The 20,797-nt window shown below is 41.6% G+C and overlaps 1 protein-coding gene across 1 annotated transcript in view; it reads right to left on the bottom strand.

Annotated features, from left to right (window-relative positions):
• AGBL4 (AGBL carboxypeptidase 4) overlaps window positions 1-20,797 on the bottom strand; it is a 966,914-nt gene that overhangs the window by 180,362 nt on the left and 765,755 nt on the right. The window contains exon 7 of the mRNA XM_075286245.1: window positions 11,465-11,554. Coding sequence (XP_075142346.1) covers window positions 11,465-11,554 — 90 coding nt within the window. The remainder of the gene's footprint in view (window positions 1-11,464; window positions 11,555-20,797) is intronic.

The following is a 20,797-nucleotide window of genomic DNA, read 5'->3' as shown; positions in this document are numbered from 1 at the left end:
GTACAGGTGAATATAAGAAACTTTGTAATATATCTTATTAAGGAGATCGGTTTCTTTCTCCACTTATTCGGCTATTCTCCTGCTCCTGAGCTTCAATCTGACTTCTCGTTTACATAATATCCATCTCTGTATTCAGACTCACACACAGAGCTCTATAAGTAGGGAGAGGAGGAGTAGGATTCTCTGGTTGGGTCTCTAATTGATTTATTGCTTCATTCTGTGCACTGCTAGCCTCTTATCTACAACCTAACAGTGTTAAAAAAGCAAGGAATAGCAGAGTGTAACAGCAGCAATTATTTGAGTGTCTTTTCTATCTCCCTTCCCTCTTCATAGACTAATAAGGAGAAAGTAACTGCCTAAAAGTGGAGAAGAAAACAGATTTCTTTAATAAGATATATTACAAGGTTTCATATCTTGTACCATTCATTTATGAAACCTTGTTTATAATTGAAGGTGCAGTTTAAGTGTGCACTGTGGGTCTGACGCTGTGATGTTGATGGCGAGAATGTCACGTCAAAATTGCTTTATTTCATTCTTTACCCAGGACCAGTAATGGGTCCTTTACTCTTTATTTCCCCGTCACTGTCCATGGTGCTGAAACCAGTATTTTTAGGTTTTATGTTACATGATTTACTCTATAGGCAGAAGTGTAAAATTTAGTAATTTTGGTGTAAAAGATAGCAAACACACAAAGACAAAATTTGATTAAAAAGAATTCTACCAACTGGTTCCTACTAACTCCCCAATTTAGGCAACGGTTCAGATGTAGCGAGGAGTGTTCTGCATCTCCCCATGTACACTTTAGGTTGATGCAGAAGGTTATTATATAAATTGTCACCAAACTCTACAGACATGATCGAGACTACATAATATATTAAGTTTTCATTTGCCTTGAAGCGCCACCTCAGGCGAAAAGAGGCATTACATGGTTCCCATTAAAATTAAAGGGGCCTTCTGGATCCCCAGCATTTTCCATACAGCCATATTAGCTGATCAGGTGTTGATCCCTACTGGTGACTAGGGATGGCCAAACCAATTTGTTTGTTATGAGCTTTCCAAAAATTTCAGGTTTGGACGAACGTGAGATTTTTGGGGTTTATCACACACATATTATTATGATACTTTGGGTTCTCTTCAGACCTAAGAGTATAAAACTCAGAGGCCCATGGGTGATGTAGAAATATATGAAAACACAGCTCATACTCACCTTCCCTCTAAGAGGCTCCACCACAGAGTCGGGATTTCTTTCCCACCATCTTTCAGCCTCTTCTGGCTTCCTGAAGCCCTCGACCACCACTGAGGCCTGTAATTGAGGCACAACCATCCCATGGGGATGTCAACGTCATGGCGTCAAACCATCATGACGTCAATGCACCCAATATGAGGGTCAATCAGAGGCTTCACATACTGGCGTCACCCAGGAGGACACAAGAAGCTGGAAGACTGAGAAAGAAGACTAGATGCCAAGGTGGAGCCTCCAAGAAGCAAAAAAAGTTTGCCTGATTCTTTAATCTTTCTGCACCTCCAGTAGGCATCTGAAGAGACCCCAGAGTATAATAATAGCACTGTAGGAACCGAAACTTGTGGGAGAACCTTACAGATCGTGTGAGGTTTGTCCTTCATTACTGATGACCTATCCTATGGAACAGTGGGAAATCCCTGAACGTGGACCAGAAATCTATGTCTATGAAATACACAGACAAGGTAAATCCTCCAGAGCAAGAGCTAATAGATGAGGATTGTGGGGACCCCTTTATTGCCACGGTTTTCCCTAATTCAGTATTTTCCATTCCAGGCAACCCCTTACGTAGGCGTGAGATGCCCGCACCCTGTGGCAGATGTGTATTTTTTTCCCTTTGGTATAAATCACTTGAGAATTGCTTTCCCGAGTCTCCCTCTGTGCAGATTGTGTAAAGTGTTCTGTGTGATCCAATGACAGATGACAGTTACTGCCAGCTCCGTGTAAACCTGGACTCTCATTTTGCTTCATCTTCCCCTGAGGGGACAGCTCAGAAAGTCCCTTTCCTGCCGCAGCTCATACGTGAAAACATAGTCTCCACCGCTGGTAGCGGCACCTCCTGACTGCATATTGATTTCCACTTTACTGTGTTTTCCAGGCCTCTCATTTTAAAAGCATTTTCCTGTCCCGAATCGTGGAAGTATCACAGAGAAGAGCAGCGGCCCTGACAGACCAGTCAAACACACACTGGTTTGGAGAAGACTGACACTGAGTTGAATTTAGGACATCACCTTCACTGGGTTATTCGCTGCGTGCTTTCTTCTCAACTTTTTCTGCTGTTAGATTGAACTTAGAATTTAACTCCTCACTGCTGGAGCCAATATTGTCTGTTACAAAGTGGTAGTCTTTTTGTTTTTTTCATCCTCGCCTCCTGAAACACAAAAAACAGGCTGCCGATATGGATCCCCTCCTCGATCCCCCTCTAGACGTGACATGTCATAATTCCAACCATATCTGCGTCCTCAGGTCATAGATCGTTCAGTTCCCTGTTCCGCCAATCACCCTGTAACCTCCTGTCACCGGTAGGATTGAGCGATCGGGATCGGAAAAGATCGGATTCCAATCAGCGATCAAGTAAACTTCACGATCGCGATCGGAATTCTGATCCCGATCTTTTCCAGCAGGATCGAGGTCGGAGGTTGTCTGAAGATCGGCTCAACCCTAAAAGTGACTTTTCCCATAGAGAAGCATTGACTAGGGTTGAGTAGAGATGAGCGAACAGTTAAATATATTTGATAATCGATATTCATTTCGAATAGCCCCTCAATATTCGACTATTTGAATGAATATCAAACCCTATTATAGTGTATGGGAAAAAAGCTTAGTTTCAGGGGAAACCACTCTTCGACTCAGGAGAGTCACCATGTCCACTATGACACCCCAGGAAATGAGGACAACACCTCTGGAATACAACTGGAACAGCAGGGGAAGCATGTCTGGGGGCATCTAACATGCCCAAGTCCCTGTATTATGCCACTAATAATGCGGGAGATGACTTTTTCCCATAGGAATGCATTGACCAGTGTTGATGGGCCAAATGCCATGCAGAGTACAGCATTCGGCCAATCAACGCTGGTTCTGCCGGAGGCTCGTCTGTGAGTAGGTGGAGTCTAAAATTGGTCCACAGCAGTCTCCATTGTGGTTCGATCTCAGGTATAGCAGAGTTGACACAGCTCTGCTGCACCTGAGATGCAGCAGAGCTGGCCGTGCGCTGAGCTCTGCTACACCTGAGATGCAGCAGAGCTGGCCGTGTGCTGAGCTCTGCTACACCTGAGATGCAGCAGAGTCCTCCACTGGAGGACTCCAATTCAAATGAATGGGAGGCAGAAAAAATACCGCCTGGCTGGTACAAAGGATTGTGTAGAATTTGCATTTTCTGTGGCAGATTTGCTGAAGCAGAAAAATTCTGCTTCTAAATTCCTCAAGCAGAATTTTTCATCTTGTAACAATTCTACTATGTGAACTTACCTTAAAAAGCATTACGGGAAAAACCACGGTGGCAATGCATTACGGTTTTACCGGCAAAGCTAGGACTCTCAGCACTATAGGTCACTATGTTGCGGTGAGTTCGGTTCAGCCCCATAAAGTGCAAAGGGTCACATAATAATAATAACTTTTCATCCGATTCTTATGAGGTCCATCTGAATTTTCCTCTCGTCTGACCATGGAGTGAACTTGCTACAGTTTGCAGTAAAGAATATCATAATAAATCCTCGGAGTAAAGGAACAGTTTAGTAAATCGTGTTCTATCGCCCACCAAACTAAGTGGATCTTGTTTTTGGTTGTTTCTCATATTCCGAGCTAAAGATTTCATATCTAAAGCAAATACCAAGAGGATGAGTGTACATCAGCGGCAAGAGCAGCAAGGCCACAAAACCGAGATTGAAAGTAGGGCAGGAGGTATAATTGAAAGCTTTAATATTCGTTTCAGTTGTACTCTTTTCCGAACAGACGTTTCCTTGTGTGTCCTTTGGAGAGTCGAGCGAATGAACTAATAAAGTCTGATTTGTATCTAGGGGCTGATTGACATGTTACTGAATTATACAAAGATCCCCTTATCTGACTTTAATGCTGATAACTGTTGCTCTTTCTCTGGGGTAAATGTGCTACAACTAGAATTATCACAATATGTTTTACATTTAGTATATGGACAGAAACAAATTAGCTCTTATCAAATTACAGCGCACCTTAATCCTCAACCGTCTCTACCCCGGACGACTCGTGCCTGGATTGCATAATTTATACTAACTTAGAAAAGTGTTACAAAATCTACTAGGAAGTTCTAAGTTAGTAAAATGCACCTTCCTCCAAGATCTAGGACAACTACAGTGAGCAAGTCCACGTTGTCATAGGGAATAATGTAATACTCCATTTCCCCTGTGGGGGCACTGCAGGGAACGTGAACACTTTCAACCAGGTTTTCATAGAGATCAAGGCTAATTGTTGGAGGAATTAGCTGTATAATACCCTATGATTGGTATACTACTATTAAGGAACTATTATAATAAGAGATGGATGGAACATTCAAGATTTGTTTTGTTTCTGGTTTGGGTGGCTCGTGTTGGGATGAACAAGTTTGGAAATTATTATACTCTTGGGTATCTAACTAGACATGATAGACTTTTCTATTCCTCTGGTTGGTTTACTAGTTTCATACCATAGAGTATAAGGGGGCCGAGGAGTGGTGTAAAAAGTAGAAAACCTTCATATTCACCTTCACTCATCTATTTTGGGCCTCCTCGCAGTGTCTGGCATTCTCTCTTGGTCTTCACAGTTATGTCATTTGCCCAAGGCCTCGGTGGTGACCCAGGCACATGAAATCACCAGGAGAGTGAACGAGGCCGCGACAAGGTCCAAAAGAGATGAAGGAAGATGAGCATGAATGTTTTTTTCTCCTAGGCCTCCACCTATTATATTCTGAGGTCTGAAGAGCCATTTTGAATATTGAATTTTGAAAATTCGGGTCATCTCCGCTCGTGTCAAAGCAGTTCGCCCATCTCTAGTTATAATCATGTTGCATAAAGAGGACAACCCCTTTAAAAGCCTTGGTCGAGTTTGCATTGGATTGTTTTAGTGTTTGCTTGTGTTTTAAATTAAAAATTAACCTAGCAAATTAATTGTTTAAATTAATTTTAGTCAAAGTCGTAAACAAGTAATTTGTTAATTAAAAGTAACCTACACATTTATTGCTGTAGAGATTATGCAACTCCTCTACATAGCTGGCTGTCCTGCTGAATTTGACAGCACCTGCACATTCTTATGCCTAGAATCAAACTCCTGGAATTAAAACTTATTGGTTGAGGTTTGACTGCTGAGATCCTCATTGACCCTGAGGACAGGGGTATTTTACCCCACTGTGAATTTGTCCTCAATACTACCCTGTTGGAAGGCGCACGTCTGCGGTCCCATTGACTTCAATAGGAGCAGGACCAGCTTCAGCACCCAACAAACCCGTGCAGATGTCGGGGTCCACTGCTCAGCTATGAGCTAAATACATCAGTTTTATTAACAACCAGTCTCTTCCCTTGCTAAACTTGCTGTCCTCCATCTATAACCCCCTGTATCCTAAAGTTTCCCCTCTCTCTGTCCTCTAACCCTTCTTGAGCTACTGTCTTCTATAAGTGATGTATAGTACTTCTTTCTTTGTGTAATTACTCCTTAGCTTTAGTGGTTTCAATACCAGCTATGACCACCAGAGGCAGCATATGTCTTATACTACACACTAGATACTGTAGCTGATTGTATCATCTATAGACACGCAATTGTCTTAAATTTACTTGATATTTTAGTTCACCACCACTTTAGAGACAGACTCGGAAAGCAGCAATATCAGCTGTGACCACCGGAGGCCCCTCACCCAAAAATATCCAGAATTCAGCACTACCATGCCTATGTTATAGCAGGCGGCAGATTACTATTCTGTACTGTACGTCCCTTTATCCTGTTAGGTAACGGTATAACACTGGTTTCTATTGTTTCATAGTTACAAATAACAAGACGCCAGAAGATTCCAGACCGTAATAGAATTTCACAGATGTTCAAAGCACAAGAATGAAGAATATCTTTTGGCATTTTTGTGATTCCAAACAACTTCAGTGCTACTGAATTTTAGCAAAAAAAAAAAATAAAATAACAGAGATCTCTGGAGAGAATGGAAGAATTTTCAAAGACAGAAGGGTTAGGAGAAGGCGAGGGAGAGACTTGACTGGAGAACAAGCTGGGCTTAGAATAGGAATGTTGCAATGATGAATATAATGGGAAGTAAGTCTATTATAGGCCAGGAATTAGATCTATCGTATATAGAACGCAGCTACTGTAGGACAAATTGTAAAAAAGTTACAGCTGGCCATGATTGAAAGGTGTCAGAAGACACAGGACATCGCAACTTGTTGGGTATAGAGATGATCAGGGTGACCATGTTGACCCCTCTGACCCAAGTCCACCACCAAAAACAATCGACACAAGCACCAGATCTGGACGATGTAGCAATGGAGGAACGTGACAAGGCCAGATTTTATATTACATCGTGTGGACAACCAGGTCCACATACATCACTAACATGAAGAAGAGATGGCCCTATGGAAGAGGTGGAACGATGGTAATGTGTCGTGTGACGTTCTAGGCAATGTTCTGCTTGGAAACCTCGGTTCAGGGTATCATATGGATGTTACTTTGACCCACTTACATAAACATTGTAGAGTCCAAGTAGCCCTCTCCACAATGGCCATTGACCCTTCCGTAGAATAAATGGGTTCAATACGAGTTTTTCAAAAACTTCAGACCTGACATTTCTGGGGTTTGCCACCCAAAAATCATTATTATACTCAAGGGGTCCAGATATAATCAGAGGTCCAAATGAGGAGCGCAAAAATATTACTTACTTTTCATCATCTCTCTCTCCTTGTTCAGGATCTTCTGGCCTCCTGGATGATGTTAGTGGCCCTGGATCACTACTGAAGCCTGCAATTGAGCCTCAGCAATCACATCAAGGTTTTTATTTTTCCACACCTCCTCAGAACCTCTGATCTTAATACTTAGAGGTCTGAAGAGACCCCAGATTATAGTAACAACCCTTCCATTTCAGACCAGAACTGAAACAAGATGTATCTCTCATGGGGCAACCAACCAGAAGAAGACAAAATTGGACAATGTCTGGTTAGATGTAGTAAATCTATCATGCAGAATCGCCTCCTACGATAAATTTGGGACATCCTCTACCTGCCTAGTGCCTAGTTTAAAGTTGTCCGAATTTACGTGCTAAAATGGGGACCCATTAAACTTTCCATCAAGTGGGTGATGTAAAAAAAAGGTACGCAAAGAGTTAAAAGTCATATCATAACGAAGAATCCATTGTCACATTCAATTCACTGGCAGAATTAAAACCATTCCTGACTTCCCTCTTGTCTTGGTGAAGGATAAAAAAACCGATAGGAAGAAAACAAAAAATAATTAGTTTCGGGGCCACTTGAGACCAGTCTGTGCTAAGCCTCTGATATCTCTGGGAGAAAAAAAATCTGATGCTAAGTTATGTACAAATGAATATTTCTGCATGTTTACAGTTTGTAATACTTAATTAGCATATAAATGCCCATAAATGTTTAATCCAAAATATACAGACATTCCAAATTAATTACGTTCCAATCATCAAGTAGAAAAGTTGCTGAATGGAACTAGTGCCCTTAACCTTTGGATTCTGGAGAACCGCATTTAACAAACAAGATACTCCAGATAATAGTCTCGCTACAGTCTTACATTGTTATATAGGGCAAGAAACTAATTAACGGTGAAGTTATCCGAAAATCCCAAGGTTTGTTGTCACCGCAGGCAACGCTTACTCAAAACTTTTTCCAGACTTTACACGAGATCGGTAAACAGAGCGGGTCTTACTCGGGTCTCATGTTAGTGGTGTCCATTGGGTCAGCTCAAGGATTTTGTGAATACCTTTGTAAATTTTTACCATGGCTGATACCATGATGGGGATCAGTGACGTGTCAGGAGATGACGACGGTGAGTTGTGTCACATGAAGGGAGATTACAATAGTGGGATCTGTTTTATGTTAGGCAGTTGGTTCAATAGTGGACCGTGACACAACAGATGGGGGATAGGTACTGGTCATGAGACATCAGCAGGATCCATGATGGTGTCAGGGTCGAATTCAGGTCAGGAGATGACATCCGTTGGAGGACTGATATGTTAAGAGATTGTATCAGTTGGTGGTGTGACAGGAGAAGATATCAGTGAGATCTATCATGTGTCAGGAGATGACATCAGTTGGGTCTGTGATGTGTCCTGATATGACATCATTTGGGTCTGTGATGTGTCAGGAGATGACATCAGTTGGGTTTGTGATGTGTCAAGAGATGACATCAGTTGGATCTGTGATGTGTCAATAGAAGCCATCAGTTAGGTCTGTAATGTGTCCTGATATGACATCATTTGGGTCTGTGATGTGTCAGTAGAAGCCAACAGTTTGGTCTGTGATGTGTCAGGAGATGACATCAGTTGGGTCTATGATATATCAGAAGAAGACACTAGTTAGGTCTATAATGTGTCAGTAAATGACATCAGTTGGGTATGTGATGTGTAAGGAGATGATATCAGTTGGGTCTACAACGTGTCAGTAGATGACATCAGTTGGGTCTATGATATATCAGAAGAAGACACCTGTTAGGTCTATAATGTGTCAGTAAATGACATCAGTTGGGTATGTGATGTGTAAGGAGATGACATCAGTTGGGTCTACAACGTGTCAGCAGATGACATCAGTTGGGTCTGTGATGTGTCAGTAGACGCCATCAGTTGGGTCTGTGATGTATGAGGAGATAACATCAGTTGGGTCTATGATGGGTCAATGGAAGACATCAGTTGGGTATGTGATGTTTCACGAGATGACATCAGTTGCATACTTGATGTGTCAGGAGATGATATCAGTGGGATCTATGATTTGTCAGCGGATGACATCAGTGAAATCTATGATGTGCCAGGAGAGAGATGGAATCTACGATGTGTGAGAACATGACATCAATGGAACGTGTTATGTGAAGATAATATGAGTTTACAATATATCAGAAAATTAGATTAATGGGATCTATGAGTAGATGATATTAGCGGGATATATGATCAATTAGGATTTATAGTGGCTTAGAACATGACATTAGACAGATCTATAATGTGTCAGCAGATGCCATCAGTGGGATCTGTGATGTTTCAGTAAACGCCCTCAATAGGACCTCACTATGTCAGGAAATTACATCAGTGGAATCTGTGGACTCAGAAGATGGCAACAGTAGACTCCATGATGTGCCAGGAGATGGAATCAGTGGCATCTATGATGTGTCAGAAAAAAACCCTCCGTAGAGTTTATGATGTGTCAGGAACGACATCAGTGGAATCTATGGAATCAGGCAATGGTCTATGATGTGTCAGGAGATGCCATCAGTGGGATCTGTGATGTGTCCGGAGATAACATCACTATCGTTTATGATATGTCAGGAAATGACATCAGTAGAGTCGGTGGACTCAGGAGATGGCATCAAAAGGGTCTATGATGTTTCAGGCGATGACATCAGTGAGATCAATGATGTTTAAAGAGATAACATCAGTGGAGTCTATGATGTGTCAGGAGATGACATTAGTGGGATCTGTAAACATCTGAACAAAAAATAGCAGAGCCGACACTTTCTCTGCCGCTGAGCGCTCTTCTCAGTCCTTGTAGTCTATGGTATGGTATCTGAGACAGCAGGTAGTTACTTATTCATCCCAAGAACAGTCCAAGTGCTGGGGAGTCTACAACACTTCTATGGATAGGACCTGACTACACATGAGACGGTTTGTAGTCAGCAGATATGCCCAGGAGGAAAAAACAAAAACTGAGGATTTTTACCTAATAATGGAAACATTGTATTTGCAGGAAACATAATGATGGAAATCCAATACACAGTTCTCATTGTTGGTATGATACAGTAACAGTATACAGATAGGCACATATATTGATAGCCATGGACCTGGGAAACTTCCCGTAATGAGCATATGATTGATTTGCAGGTTGAATGACCAGTGTCACTAGTGAGCGGATCCCGCGTCCACATCTATCGATTATCACACCAGGCACGTTTTCCGTCTTCTGATATTTGGCTTTATTGATATGTTTTTCCCGAGTGTTACATCTTGGAAGAACAGAACTCATTGATATTGCTGGTCACAAGGAACATAAAGACCGAAGCCCATCTGGGAGACTGTAGGTTATGTCTTATATTCATTCCACATGACAAAACCTTTCCGAGAACTGGCATTAAATGGCGCAAAGTTTCCACTTTGCTATCGTTGAGATTTTAAAGGACCCCTTTGTTGGTCCCGGAATGGGTCGTAAAAATCTGTAGATGTTTTAGTCTATATGGATGGATAGCACCCTGGGAATATTCCATCTTGTACCAATAAGACATCGTGTATTTGTATTTGTATTTGTATTCCTATATCTATAAGATATAGGAGTCTCATATTTGTCAGCAACCTTTTTCTTAAAGGGGTTGTCCAAGATTTAGGGTAAACATAGGGGCAGGCAGGGTGGGTGTAGAACAAAAACATTGTCCAGAGCCGGCACCTTTCTTTTACGACTCTGCGTATCAGACTAAGATGACCACAGAGAACAATGACTGGGCTCAGTAGTCGCTGGGGTGGGACCGATGACATCACTCATATCCATCACCAGTTATCTCGATGAGGTCACAGATAGGTCTCAATAGTCATGTGAGCCTCTCCACTTCCAATGGAGCGAAAGAGGACCAATACTGGATCAGATATAGGTAAGTATGTCTTGGTTTTCTGTGTTCTATAACCCTATGCACATGTATTATGAAAAATGTATGCAGATTTTTGTCCTTCCATAAACAGAATGGTCATGTGTATTCATATCACATGCATTGTCCTCATTGAAAAGCTATGGGATAGCCCCATTAAGTGGGCACAGTTTTTTTGGGGTGTTTTTGCCCCCCTCCCCCCCCCCCCCACCTGTTACAATAATTTCACTTCCAGTTCTATTCCAATTTATGGAATCTGTTCCAAACCATCCAAACCTGAAAGGAAACTAATTTTGGTTGGGTTCGCCCATCTACACACCCATCTACACGCCCATCCACTTGAAAGGGACTGAACCGTTGCTATACCATGTGACCGATCACAGTGATGTCATAGCACAGGGAGGGGGCCGTATTGGTTGAGATGATCATGACTTCATCAGAGCTGATCTGCGGGGGTCCTGGGATGACCTGACCCTGAAAACTTCTTTAAATTTTTAGTGTTTACTGTCTAGGGTTATGGACATGATGGAGAAGACCAGACCCTGCCGGTGACTTCTCCCATCCTGAAATGCAAGGTCTTCAGTCTCTCGCCCTGGAAGCCTTCCGTCTTTATTACCTGAAGTGAGCGCAAAAGTGACAGACACTCACCCTGACATACAAAGGAAGATGGCGTTTCCCCCGGGTGTACTCGAGCAGTGATAAACACGACCCTCTGCTCAGCTTCAGACACCAGGTTCCCTAGAAGAAAGAGACAGACCTCATCAATTCAGAGCTGCAGATTGGAACATTAATATTAATATGTCCCCTTTTATTAAAATACGCCATAAATTATGAATTTCTTTGAATCCATTATTAAACAAATCGCCTTCACCCTCTCCTCTAGAGTTGGAGGGAACAGAATATGACAGGTTAACCCTCGCTTATAATCAGCGCATTTTGCAAAAAAAAAAAAAAAAGTAATGCATAAATGTCTCGTCACGAAAATGCAAAAAATATAATAAATGATGTCCAGTTATCAACCTAAAACCTCAACAAGAACGTCCTCAAGTCCTCCTCGGCCATGTTGTTTAATATTCTACTCAGCCAGCTCGTGGTTCTACTTATTTCGTACCGACAACTAGAGAGGAACAAAGCAAATTTTACAAAAATTTCAGGTACAGCGGAATACAAGATTTTTGGTGTTCGACGCCCCAGAGTATAATAAGCAGAGGCCCAGGGGAGGTATAAAATGTATAAAACTATGATGATGTCTTGCCTTCTTCCAGGTTCTTCTGGTGTCTTCTCCACTTTGACCAAGACTTTGACCCAGAGTCATGACATCAGAGGACATCATGTGACTGCTGAGGCCCAATCACAAGGGTCTGCCTTATGCAGTGATTAGATAGATAGAAATATGGATGGATGGATGGATGGATGGATGGATAGATACATAGATAGATAGATAGATAGATAGATAGATAGATAGATAGATAGATAGATGATAGATAGGAGATAAATAGATAGATAGATAGATAGATAGATAGATGATAGATAGATAGATAGATAGAGATGGATGGATAGATGGATAGATGGATGGATGGATGGATGGATGGATGGATGGATGGATAGATAGATAGATAGATAGATAGATAGATAGATAGATAGATAGATAGGAGATAGATAGATAGGAGATAGATAGATAAGAGATAGATAGATAGATAGATAGATAGATAGATAGATAGGAGATAGGAGATAGATAGATAGATAGATAGATAGATAGATAGATAGATAGGAGATAGATAGATAGATAGATAGATAGATAGATAGATAGATAGATAGATAGGAGATAGATAGATATTTGATGGATGGATGGATAGATGGATGGATGGATGGATAGATAGACGGACGGACGGACGGACGGACGGACGGACGGACGGACGGACAGACAGACAGACAGACAGATAGATAGATAGATAGATAGATGGATAGATAGGCACAAGTTCTACATAAAGCCCTCGGTGAAGGTGAAGCAAGCAGTACAATGCAGATTGCCGCTTCCATCAGTCTTGGATACGTCTTATATTACGCCGCTTCTGCATTGATGGGATATCTAATAACCTGTGACGAATAAGCAATCCTAAAATAAATAGATAAATGTCCCAATCTGGAGAAGAACTGAACCTATAATACATGGCACAGATTTAATATGCCTTATATGCCAGTTTTCTGCAGTTTATTGGGGTACAAGGAAACCAAAGTTTTTTGTGCAAAAAAATTGTGACTATTTTACTCTGCCCGTCTTTGTATGGCTGGCTTCACTTTGTTATATATGAGGGAAACTCTCTGCTGCCTCAGGCGCTCTGAGGACTGGGGTTAGTAAGGTCAGTCATCATAAATCTGCCCCAAAGTGATTCCATATAACTATGTGTAATGTCCATCAGATTATGCAAAATATAATATACTGTATATCTCAGGTATGATGGGAAGGTACGATATATTCCATTACTTGCCTGGATCCTAAACTGTGGATGGCGACCTCCAGTGCAGTGCAAGCTGTTCCGGGATAGACATATAGCGTTGAAGGGGTGCGGCACAGCTAAATATATCTCATATCATATGATTTATCCAATGGCTATGGGATAATATTTATATATGTTTATAGTTCTAGAATGTTGGAATGCTGGAATATTAAACGTGTTACTCATGTATTTGTTTTTGTTTGTATTTCTTTGTTATCTTTAGAATGGGGGGGGGGGGTTTAAAGCCCCAACAACCCCCATAGTGTTATAGTGGACATCGGAAAGGGGTTGTGCACCTTCTCCAAAAGCAATAGGATCTAACAACTTAACACAAGTTGAAATCCCATTAGTTAACAGACTAGAGATCGGTTACATCAGGTCACATCTGCACTGTAGTCTATTCCAATGTTTCCAGATGACGCCATACATAACATAGTCTTTCGGCTAAGTCCTCTTCCTCCAACCATTGGTACATTTTATCCTCTGACTCGGAAATGCGCTTGTCATGAAACATTGCGAGTGGTCTGTGCGGACGGATGAATCGTGTTCTATTTAGTAAACAGGAATCAAACGCCATTCCTCAAAGACTGGTTTACAGCTTGTACATTAGAGATGGCACATTTGGGTTCAATACAAAAAAATGCAATTTCACTTCCAAAACTGCCTTTACTTATTGCTCTGGAAAACATCCAAGGAGTGTTACTTCCAGAAAGCCACGAGCAGACGGAGCAAGATGCAGTTCTGTTTTTTGCTTTGCCGATTTTGCTAATTTCTGGTATATTTGCTGAAGGAGGAAATACTTGATAGAGGAATGACATTAAAGAGGCAACTGGAGTGTAAGAAACAATATGGATATACTGATGGCAAGGTGGGAAGGGAGAGAAGTGCTCCTTAAAGAGGACCGTTCATGTCCTCATCGATGTGCGGTATTATGTACTGCTAGAAATCACTGGACGGTAAGGAACAGCACTCCTGACAGTAGAAGTCTATGGAAGAATACTGTGTTCCTCACAGTCCAGCGATGACGCTGAGTTGTCCTGCCTTTCTGACAGTGGGGAGATATAGGTGATGAAACCATCAGCAGTGATATGGAACCTTGGAGAAGAGTGAGCCCCAGCAGTTGGCATCCATCCACTTGTTCTCCTAGGTTCTATATCATTGCTGTTAGTTTCGTCACCAATATCTCCCCACTGTCAGAACGGCAGGCATATACTGGGAAAGCTGAAATCAGAGCACTGTCGGCTTTCTAGCGGTATATAATACCGCACATCAATAAGGGGACACTTAGATAGCATGTTATATGTTGTATCATGTTCCTTCCGCTGATAAAATACATATAACTTGTCAGTGTCGGGGGCATACGTTGAAAATGTGGGGGTCCATACCAAATACACTTTCTTTTTGCCCTTCTACCACCAGACCCCCGAAGCTTGCTACCCTCGTAGACATCCACTTTGGTGTGGGGTCTCCTTCTCATACAGGAAGGTATGCCCGCTCTTTCTCCAAGGTTCTGCATTCAGCAGAGGGGTCCACCCTCAGTCCTGACCCGGCCTCTGAACATCTTGCTGCCCCTCCAATATCAACTCTCAAGTTGCCACTGAAGAAGACGAAACAACCCTTATGTCCCTAATGTAAGGTAATAATAATCTGATATCATACAAAGTATAGAAAGTGTCAACCCCAATAGATCCTTCCATTATAATCTAATAGACTACTTTTTGGCTTGCCAACGTCTTCATGCCACTTTAACAAAATCCACATCGCCAGCTTCCTGGCTTCCGCCTGATATTCTCAGCCGTGTATTTATTTAATTAGACAGGACTCATTACTTTTTTTTTCACTTCATATATTTAATATGTTTCTGTTGTCTGAAAATAAGTAATTATGTCTGACGGAAGCGCAGAACAAATTAATGAATTCATTAGTAAAAGATACAGCTGGCCATGTGGATGCCAATAATATAAAGGCATATGAAGGAGGAAGATGTGAGGCTCTATCATATACAGTGTAACATATATAAGGCTCTAGTGGACAATACCTAAGGTATCTATAGGGTTAGGTGTCCACTTCATTGTTCATCCAATCACAGCTGTACACAAGTGTGTGGCTGACTGGGATAGTGCAGCTCTCTCCTGCTACAGACAATGTGACTAAGCTGCAGTACCAGACATGGCCACAGTGCACAGAAGGTGATGGAATGCTATGGAGCCTTTAATCTCCTGATCCAAGCAGAGCCAGAAACAAGACCCCAAAACGAGGGGATTTCTTAATTGTTAGCTTTCAATAATTTGGCAGGATTTTGGTTCTGTCGGTGCTATACATGGATTAGTATATGATTATAATTAAAATGAAGTAATGCTTTATTTATTCTCTGGTGGCTCTCTGTATTATCCTGTACTGTGACATCACTGTGTGTATTATCCTGTACTGTGACATCACTGTGTGTATTATCTCTGTACTGTGACATCACTGTGTGTATTATCTCTGTACTGTGACATCACTGTGTGTATTATCTCTGTACTGTGACATCACTGTGTGTATTATCCCTGTACTGTGACATCACTGTGTGTATTATCCTGTACTGTGACATCACTGTGTGTATTATCTCTGTACTGTGACATCACTGTGTGTATTATCTCTGTACTGTGACATCACTGTGTGTATTATCTCTGTACTGTGACATCACTGTGTGTATTATCTCTGTACTGTGACATCACTGTGTGTATTATCCCTGTACTGTGACATCACTGTGTGTATTATCTCTGTACTGTGACATCACTGTGTGTAGTATTCTGTACTGTGACATCACTGTGTGTATTATCCTGTACTGTGACATCACTGTGTGTATTATCTCTGTACTGTGACATCACTGTGTGTATTATCTCTGTACTGTGACATCACTGTGTGTATTATCTCTGTACTGTGACATCACTGTGTGTATTATCTCTGTACTGTGACATCACTGTGTATTATCCCTGTACTGTGACATCACTGTGTGTATTATCCCTGTACTGTGACATCACTGTGTGTATTATCTCTGTACTGTGACATCACTGTGTGTATTATCTCTGTACTGTGACATCACTGTGTGTATTATCCCTGTACTGTGACATCACTGTGTGTATTATCCCTGTACTGTGACATCACTGTGTGTATTATCCTGTACTCTGACATCACTGTGTGTATTATCTCTGTACTGTGACATCACTGTGTGTATTATCTCTGTACTGTGACATCACTGTGTGTATTATCTCTGTACTGTGACATCACTGTGTGTATTATCTCTGTACTGTGACATCACTGTGTGTATTATCTCTGTACTGTGACATCACTCTGTGTATTATCTCTGTACTGTGACATCACTGTGTGTATTATCTCTGTACTGTGACATCACTGTGTGTATTATCCCTGTACTGTGACATCACTGTGTGTATTATCCCTGTACTGTGACATCACTGTGTGTATTATCCTTGTACTGTGACATCACTGTGTGTATTATCTCTGTACTGTGACATCACTGTGTGTATTATCTCTGTACTGTGACATCACTGTGTGTATTATCTCTGTACTGTGACATCACTGTGTGTATTATCTCTGTACTGTGACATCACTGTGTGTATTATCTCTGTACTGTGACATCACTGTGTGTATTATCTCTGTACTGTGACATCACTGTGTGTATTATCTCTGTACTGTGACATCACTGTGTGTATTATCCTGTACTGTGACATCACTGTGTGTATTATCCTGTGTTGTGACATCACTGTGTGTATTATCCTGTGTTGTGAAATCACTGTGTGTATTATCTCTGTATTGTGACATCACTGTGTGTATTATCTCTGTACTGTGACATCACTGTGTATTATCCTGTGTTGTGACATCACTGTGTGTATTATCCCTGTACTGTGACATCACTGTGTGTATTATCTCTGTACTGTGACATCACTGTGTGTATTATCTCTGTACTGTGACATCACTGTGTGTATTATCCTGTACTGTGACATCACTGTGTGTATTATCCCTGTACTGTGACATCACTGTGTGTATTATCCTTGTACTGTGACATCACTGTGTGTATTATCTCTGTACTGTGACATCACTGTGTGTAGTATCTCTGTACTGTGACATCACTGTGTGTATTATCCCTGTACTGTGACATCACTGTGTGTATTATCATTGTACTGTGACATCACTGTGTGTATTATCTCTGTACTGTGACATCACAGTGTGTATTATCCCTGTACTGTGACATCACTGTGTGTATTAGCTCTGTACTGTGACATCACTGTGTATTATCCTGTACTGTGACATCACTGTGTGTATTATCCTGTATTGGGACATCACTGTGTGTATTATCCTGTATTGTGACATCACTGTGTGTATTATCCTGTACTGTGACATCACTGTGTGTATTATCCCTGTACTGTGACATCACTGTGTGTATTATCCTGTACTGTGACATCACTGTGTGTATTATCTCTGTACTGTGACATCACTGTGTGTATTATCCTGTACTGTGACATCACTGTGTGTATTATCCCTGTAATGTGACATCACTGTTTGTATTATCCTGTACTGTGACATCACTGTGTGTATTATCCTGTACTGTGACATCACTGTGTGTATTATCCTGTACTGTGACATCACTGTGTGTATTATCTCTGTACTGTGACATCACTGTGTGTATTATCCCTGTACTGTGACATCACTGTGTGTATTATCTCTGTACTGTGACATCACTGTGTGTATTATCCTGTACTGTGACATCACTGTGTGGAATATCCCTGTACTGTGACATCACTGTGTGTATTATCTCTGTACTGTGACATCACTGTGTGTATTATCCTTTACTGTGACATCACTGTGTGTATTATCTCTGTACTGTGACATCACTGTGTGTATTATCCTTTACTGTGACATCACTGTGTGTATTATCCTGTACTGTGACATCACTGTGTGTATTATCCCTGTACTGTGACATCACTGTGTGTATTATCCCTGTGCTGTGACATCACTGTGTGTATTATCCTGTACTGTGACATCACTGTGTGTATTATCTCTGTACTGTGACATCACTGTGTGTATTATCCCTGTACTGTGACATCACTGTGTGTATTATCTCTGTACTGTGACATCACTGTGTGTATTATCCTGTACTGTGACATCACTGTGTGTATTATCCCTGTACTGTGACATCACTGTGTGTATTATCTCTGTACTGTGACATCACTGTGTGTATTATCCTGTACTGTGACATCACTGTGTGTATTATCCCTGTACTGTGACATCACTGTGTGTATTATCCTGTACTGTGACATCACTGTGTGTATTATCTCTGTACTGTGACATCACTGTGTGTATTATCCTGTACTGTGACATCACTGTGTGTATTATCTCTGTACTGTGACATCACTGTGTGTATTATCTCTGTACTGTGACATCACTGTGTGTATTATCCCTGTACTGTGACATCACTGTGTGTATTATCTCTGTACTGTGACATCACTGTGTGTATTATCCTTGTGCATTATATCTTTATTTTTTTTTCATCCTTGATCCTTGTACACATGTAGCTGAAGGTGATCCTGGTGGACTCAGTTTCCATTTCCAGTTTTGCTATAGGTCCCCCTGTTTCTGTGCTACATCTGTAATTGCCTTGGTTCCTTGTATCCTGAGAGACCCTATACAGTCCACCTGCCCATATAATCCATGATAGTTGGGGCTCTTTATACATTTTGCATTGGGGCCCCAGAGCCTTGGATCCTCCTTTTCTTCTGTCACTCGCCTAATTAAATAACTTGATATTATTTTTTACCTTCTCATATAGACACATTTTTTGTCCCGTCTGTTTTTCAAGGTCCAATGTCCCTTTAAATATTTAAGCAAACATTTAACTCCGCGGCTCACAAATCCCTTCCAGCCTCGGCGCGGAGTAACGCCGCTTCATCCATCTGCATAAAATCCTTGTAATTACTCTGGAACTTTAAATGATGTGAAAATAAAGATGAGCTCCAAGACACCCCCACAGGTTCCCGAAGCGTCACGTAATATGTGAAAGCGGAGATCTACTGCCGCTCCGAAAGCCACTGTCAACCTGGCGGAGATTTTAATGAAGCTCGAAAGGGTCTATTTTTATTTGCAAGGTTATTCACATCTCTGGAGGCAGAAGGGTTAATTAAAACGTTTCGATAAAGTGATAGCCGGGCTTGGTAGACACATCTCCTTACGAGCGAACGGAGCGTTGAGTTACTGTCTCGCTGCGATGCTAGAGGAATTTCTATTTGAAAAGTTCTTTATCCTTTGGAGATCTTCATTGACTTGTAGAAAAATACAGCTTTTAATCTCAAATCCCCACTGACATTTACATATAAGCACCAAAAATGCTACCGGGGCTTTGGAGATTTCATTTAACGAAACAGAAAAGTATTTCTATTAAAGAGGGATTTTTTAAATTTTTTTTTTTTTTTTTTTTTTTAAAGAGGAAAAATTGTAGCATCTCATCATGGGTCAGGGAACGCAGAGCATGAAGAAAGGCAACCGATCTGCGTTCCGGGATTTTAGTCTAAAAAAAGGCTCCGAGCGACGTTTCCTGACACCTGTCAATGAATATTATGTGGCTGGAAATAGATTTATGGTTTATATTAAGCGCGCCGTGCGGAAGGCAAACAGAACTTTCTCTATAGGCTTCACCGGTAAAGCTTGGGGAGTTGTCACAGCCGCCATGGGCACAGCGGGGCAGTAACTTAGTCTTTGTATAGGGATAGGATCGTGTAGCGTTGTCCCTATACTTTGGGATTTTAATTGTGTACAGTATCGGATACAAAAATGTCTGAAAATGCCGTATGAAAATTCCAGAAATCCATGTGTGTACCGCAGAAACAATCCCAATTAGATATAAAGAATTGATATTTTGTTGCAAAAATTTCTGCAAATAGTGGTAATTTTTTGGCCTCCTGTTATTCCTCCTGGAAACCAATGGAAAAACTTACAACCAGTGGCGTAACTACCGTAGAGGCAGCGGAGGCGGCTGCCACAGGGCCCGGGACATTAGGGGGCCCGGTGACAGCCACTACCGCTGCGTTTTTTTTTTTTAATAGGCCGTTAAGAGCCTTATTTACTTGCCGATCCTGGCTGGGCCGGGATCGGTAAGTGACACCGCGGGCCCCACAAATACTATCATTATACTCGGGGGTCTTTGCAGACCCCCGAGTATAATGATCGGCGGACCGGGAGAGGTAAGGGAACGTAACAAACACTGTTACTTACCTGTCCACGATCCTGCCAGGCATCCTTCCTTGTTGTCTGACATCTCTGACGTCACATGAACCCGGCCTGCTTCCCAGGTCATGTGACGTCCAACGTCATAGAAGAAGGACGGCAGCGGAGGCTGACAGCGTAGGAGCCGGGGGACAGGTAAGAAACAGTAGTTTTTTATGATTTTATTCCCCCGGGTCTCCGATTATTATACTCTGGGGTCTGAAAA

This window comes from Leptodactylus fuscus, chromosome 9, assembly GCF_031893055.1.
Source record: "Leptodactylus fuscus isolate aLepFus1 chromosome 9, aLepFus1.hap2, whole genome shotgun sequence".
NCBI lineage: Eukaryota > Metazoa > Chordata > Amphibia > Anura > Leptodactylidae > Leptodactylus > Leptodactylus fuscus.
This window is presented reverse-complemented; position numbering and strand designations above follow the sequence as displayed.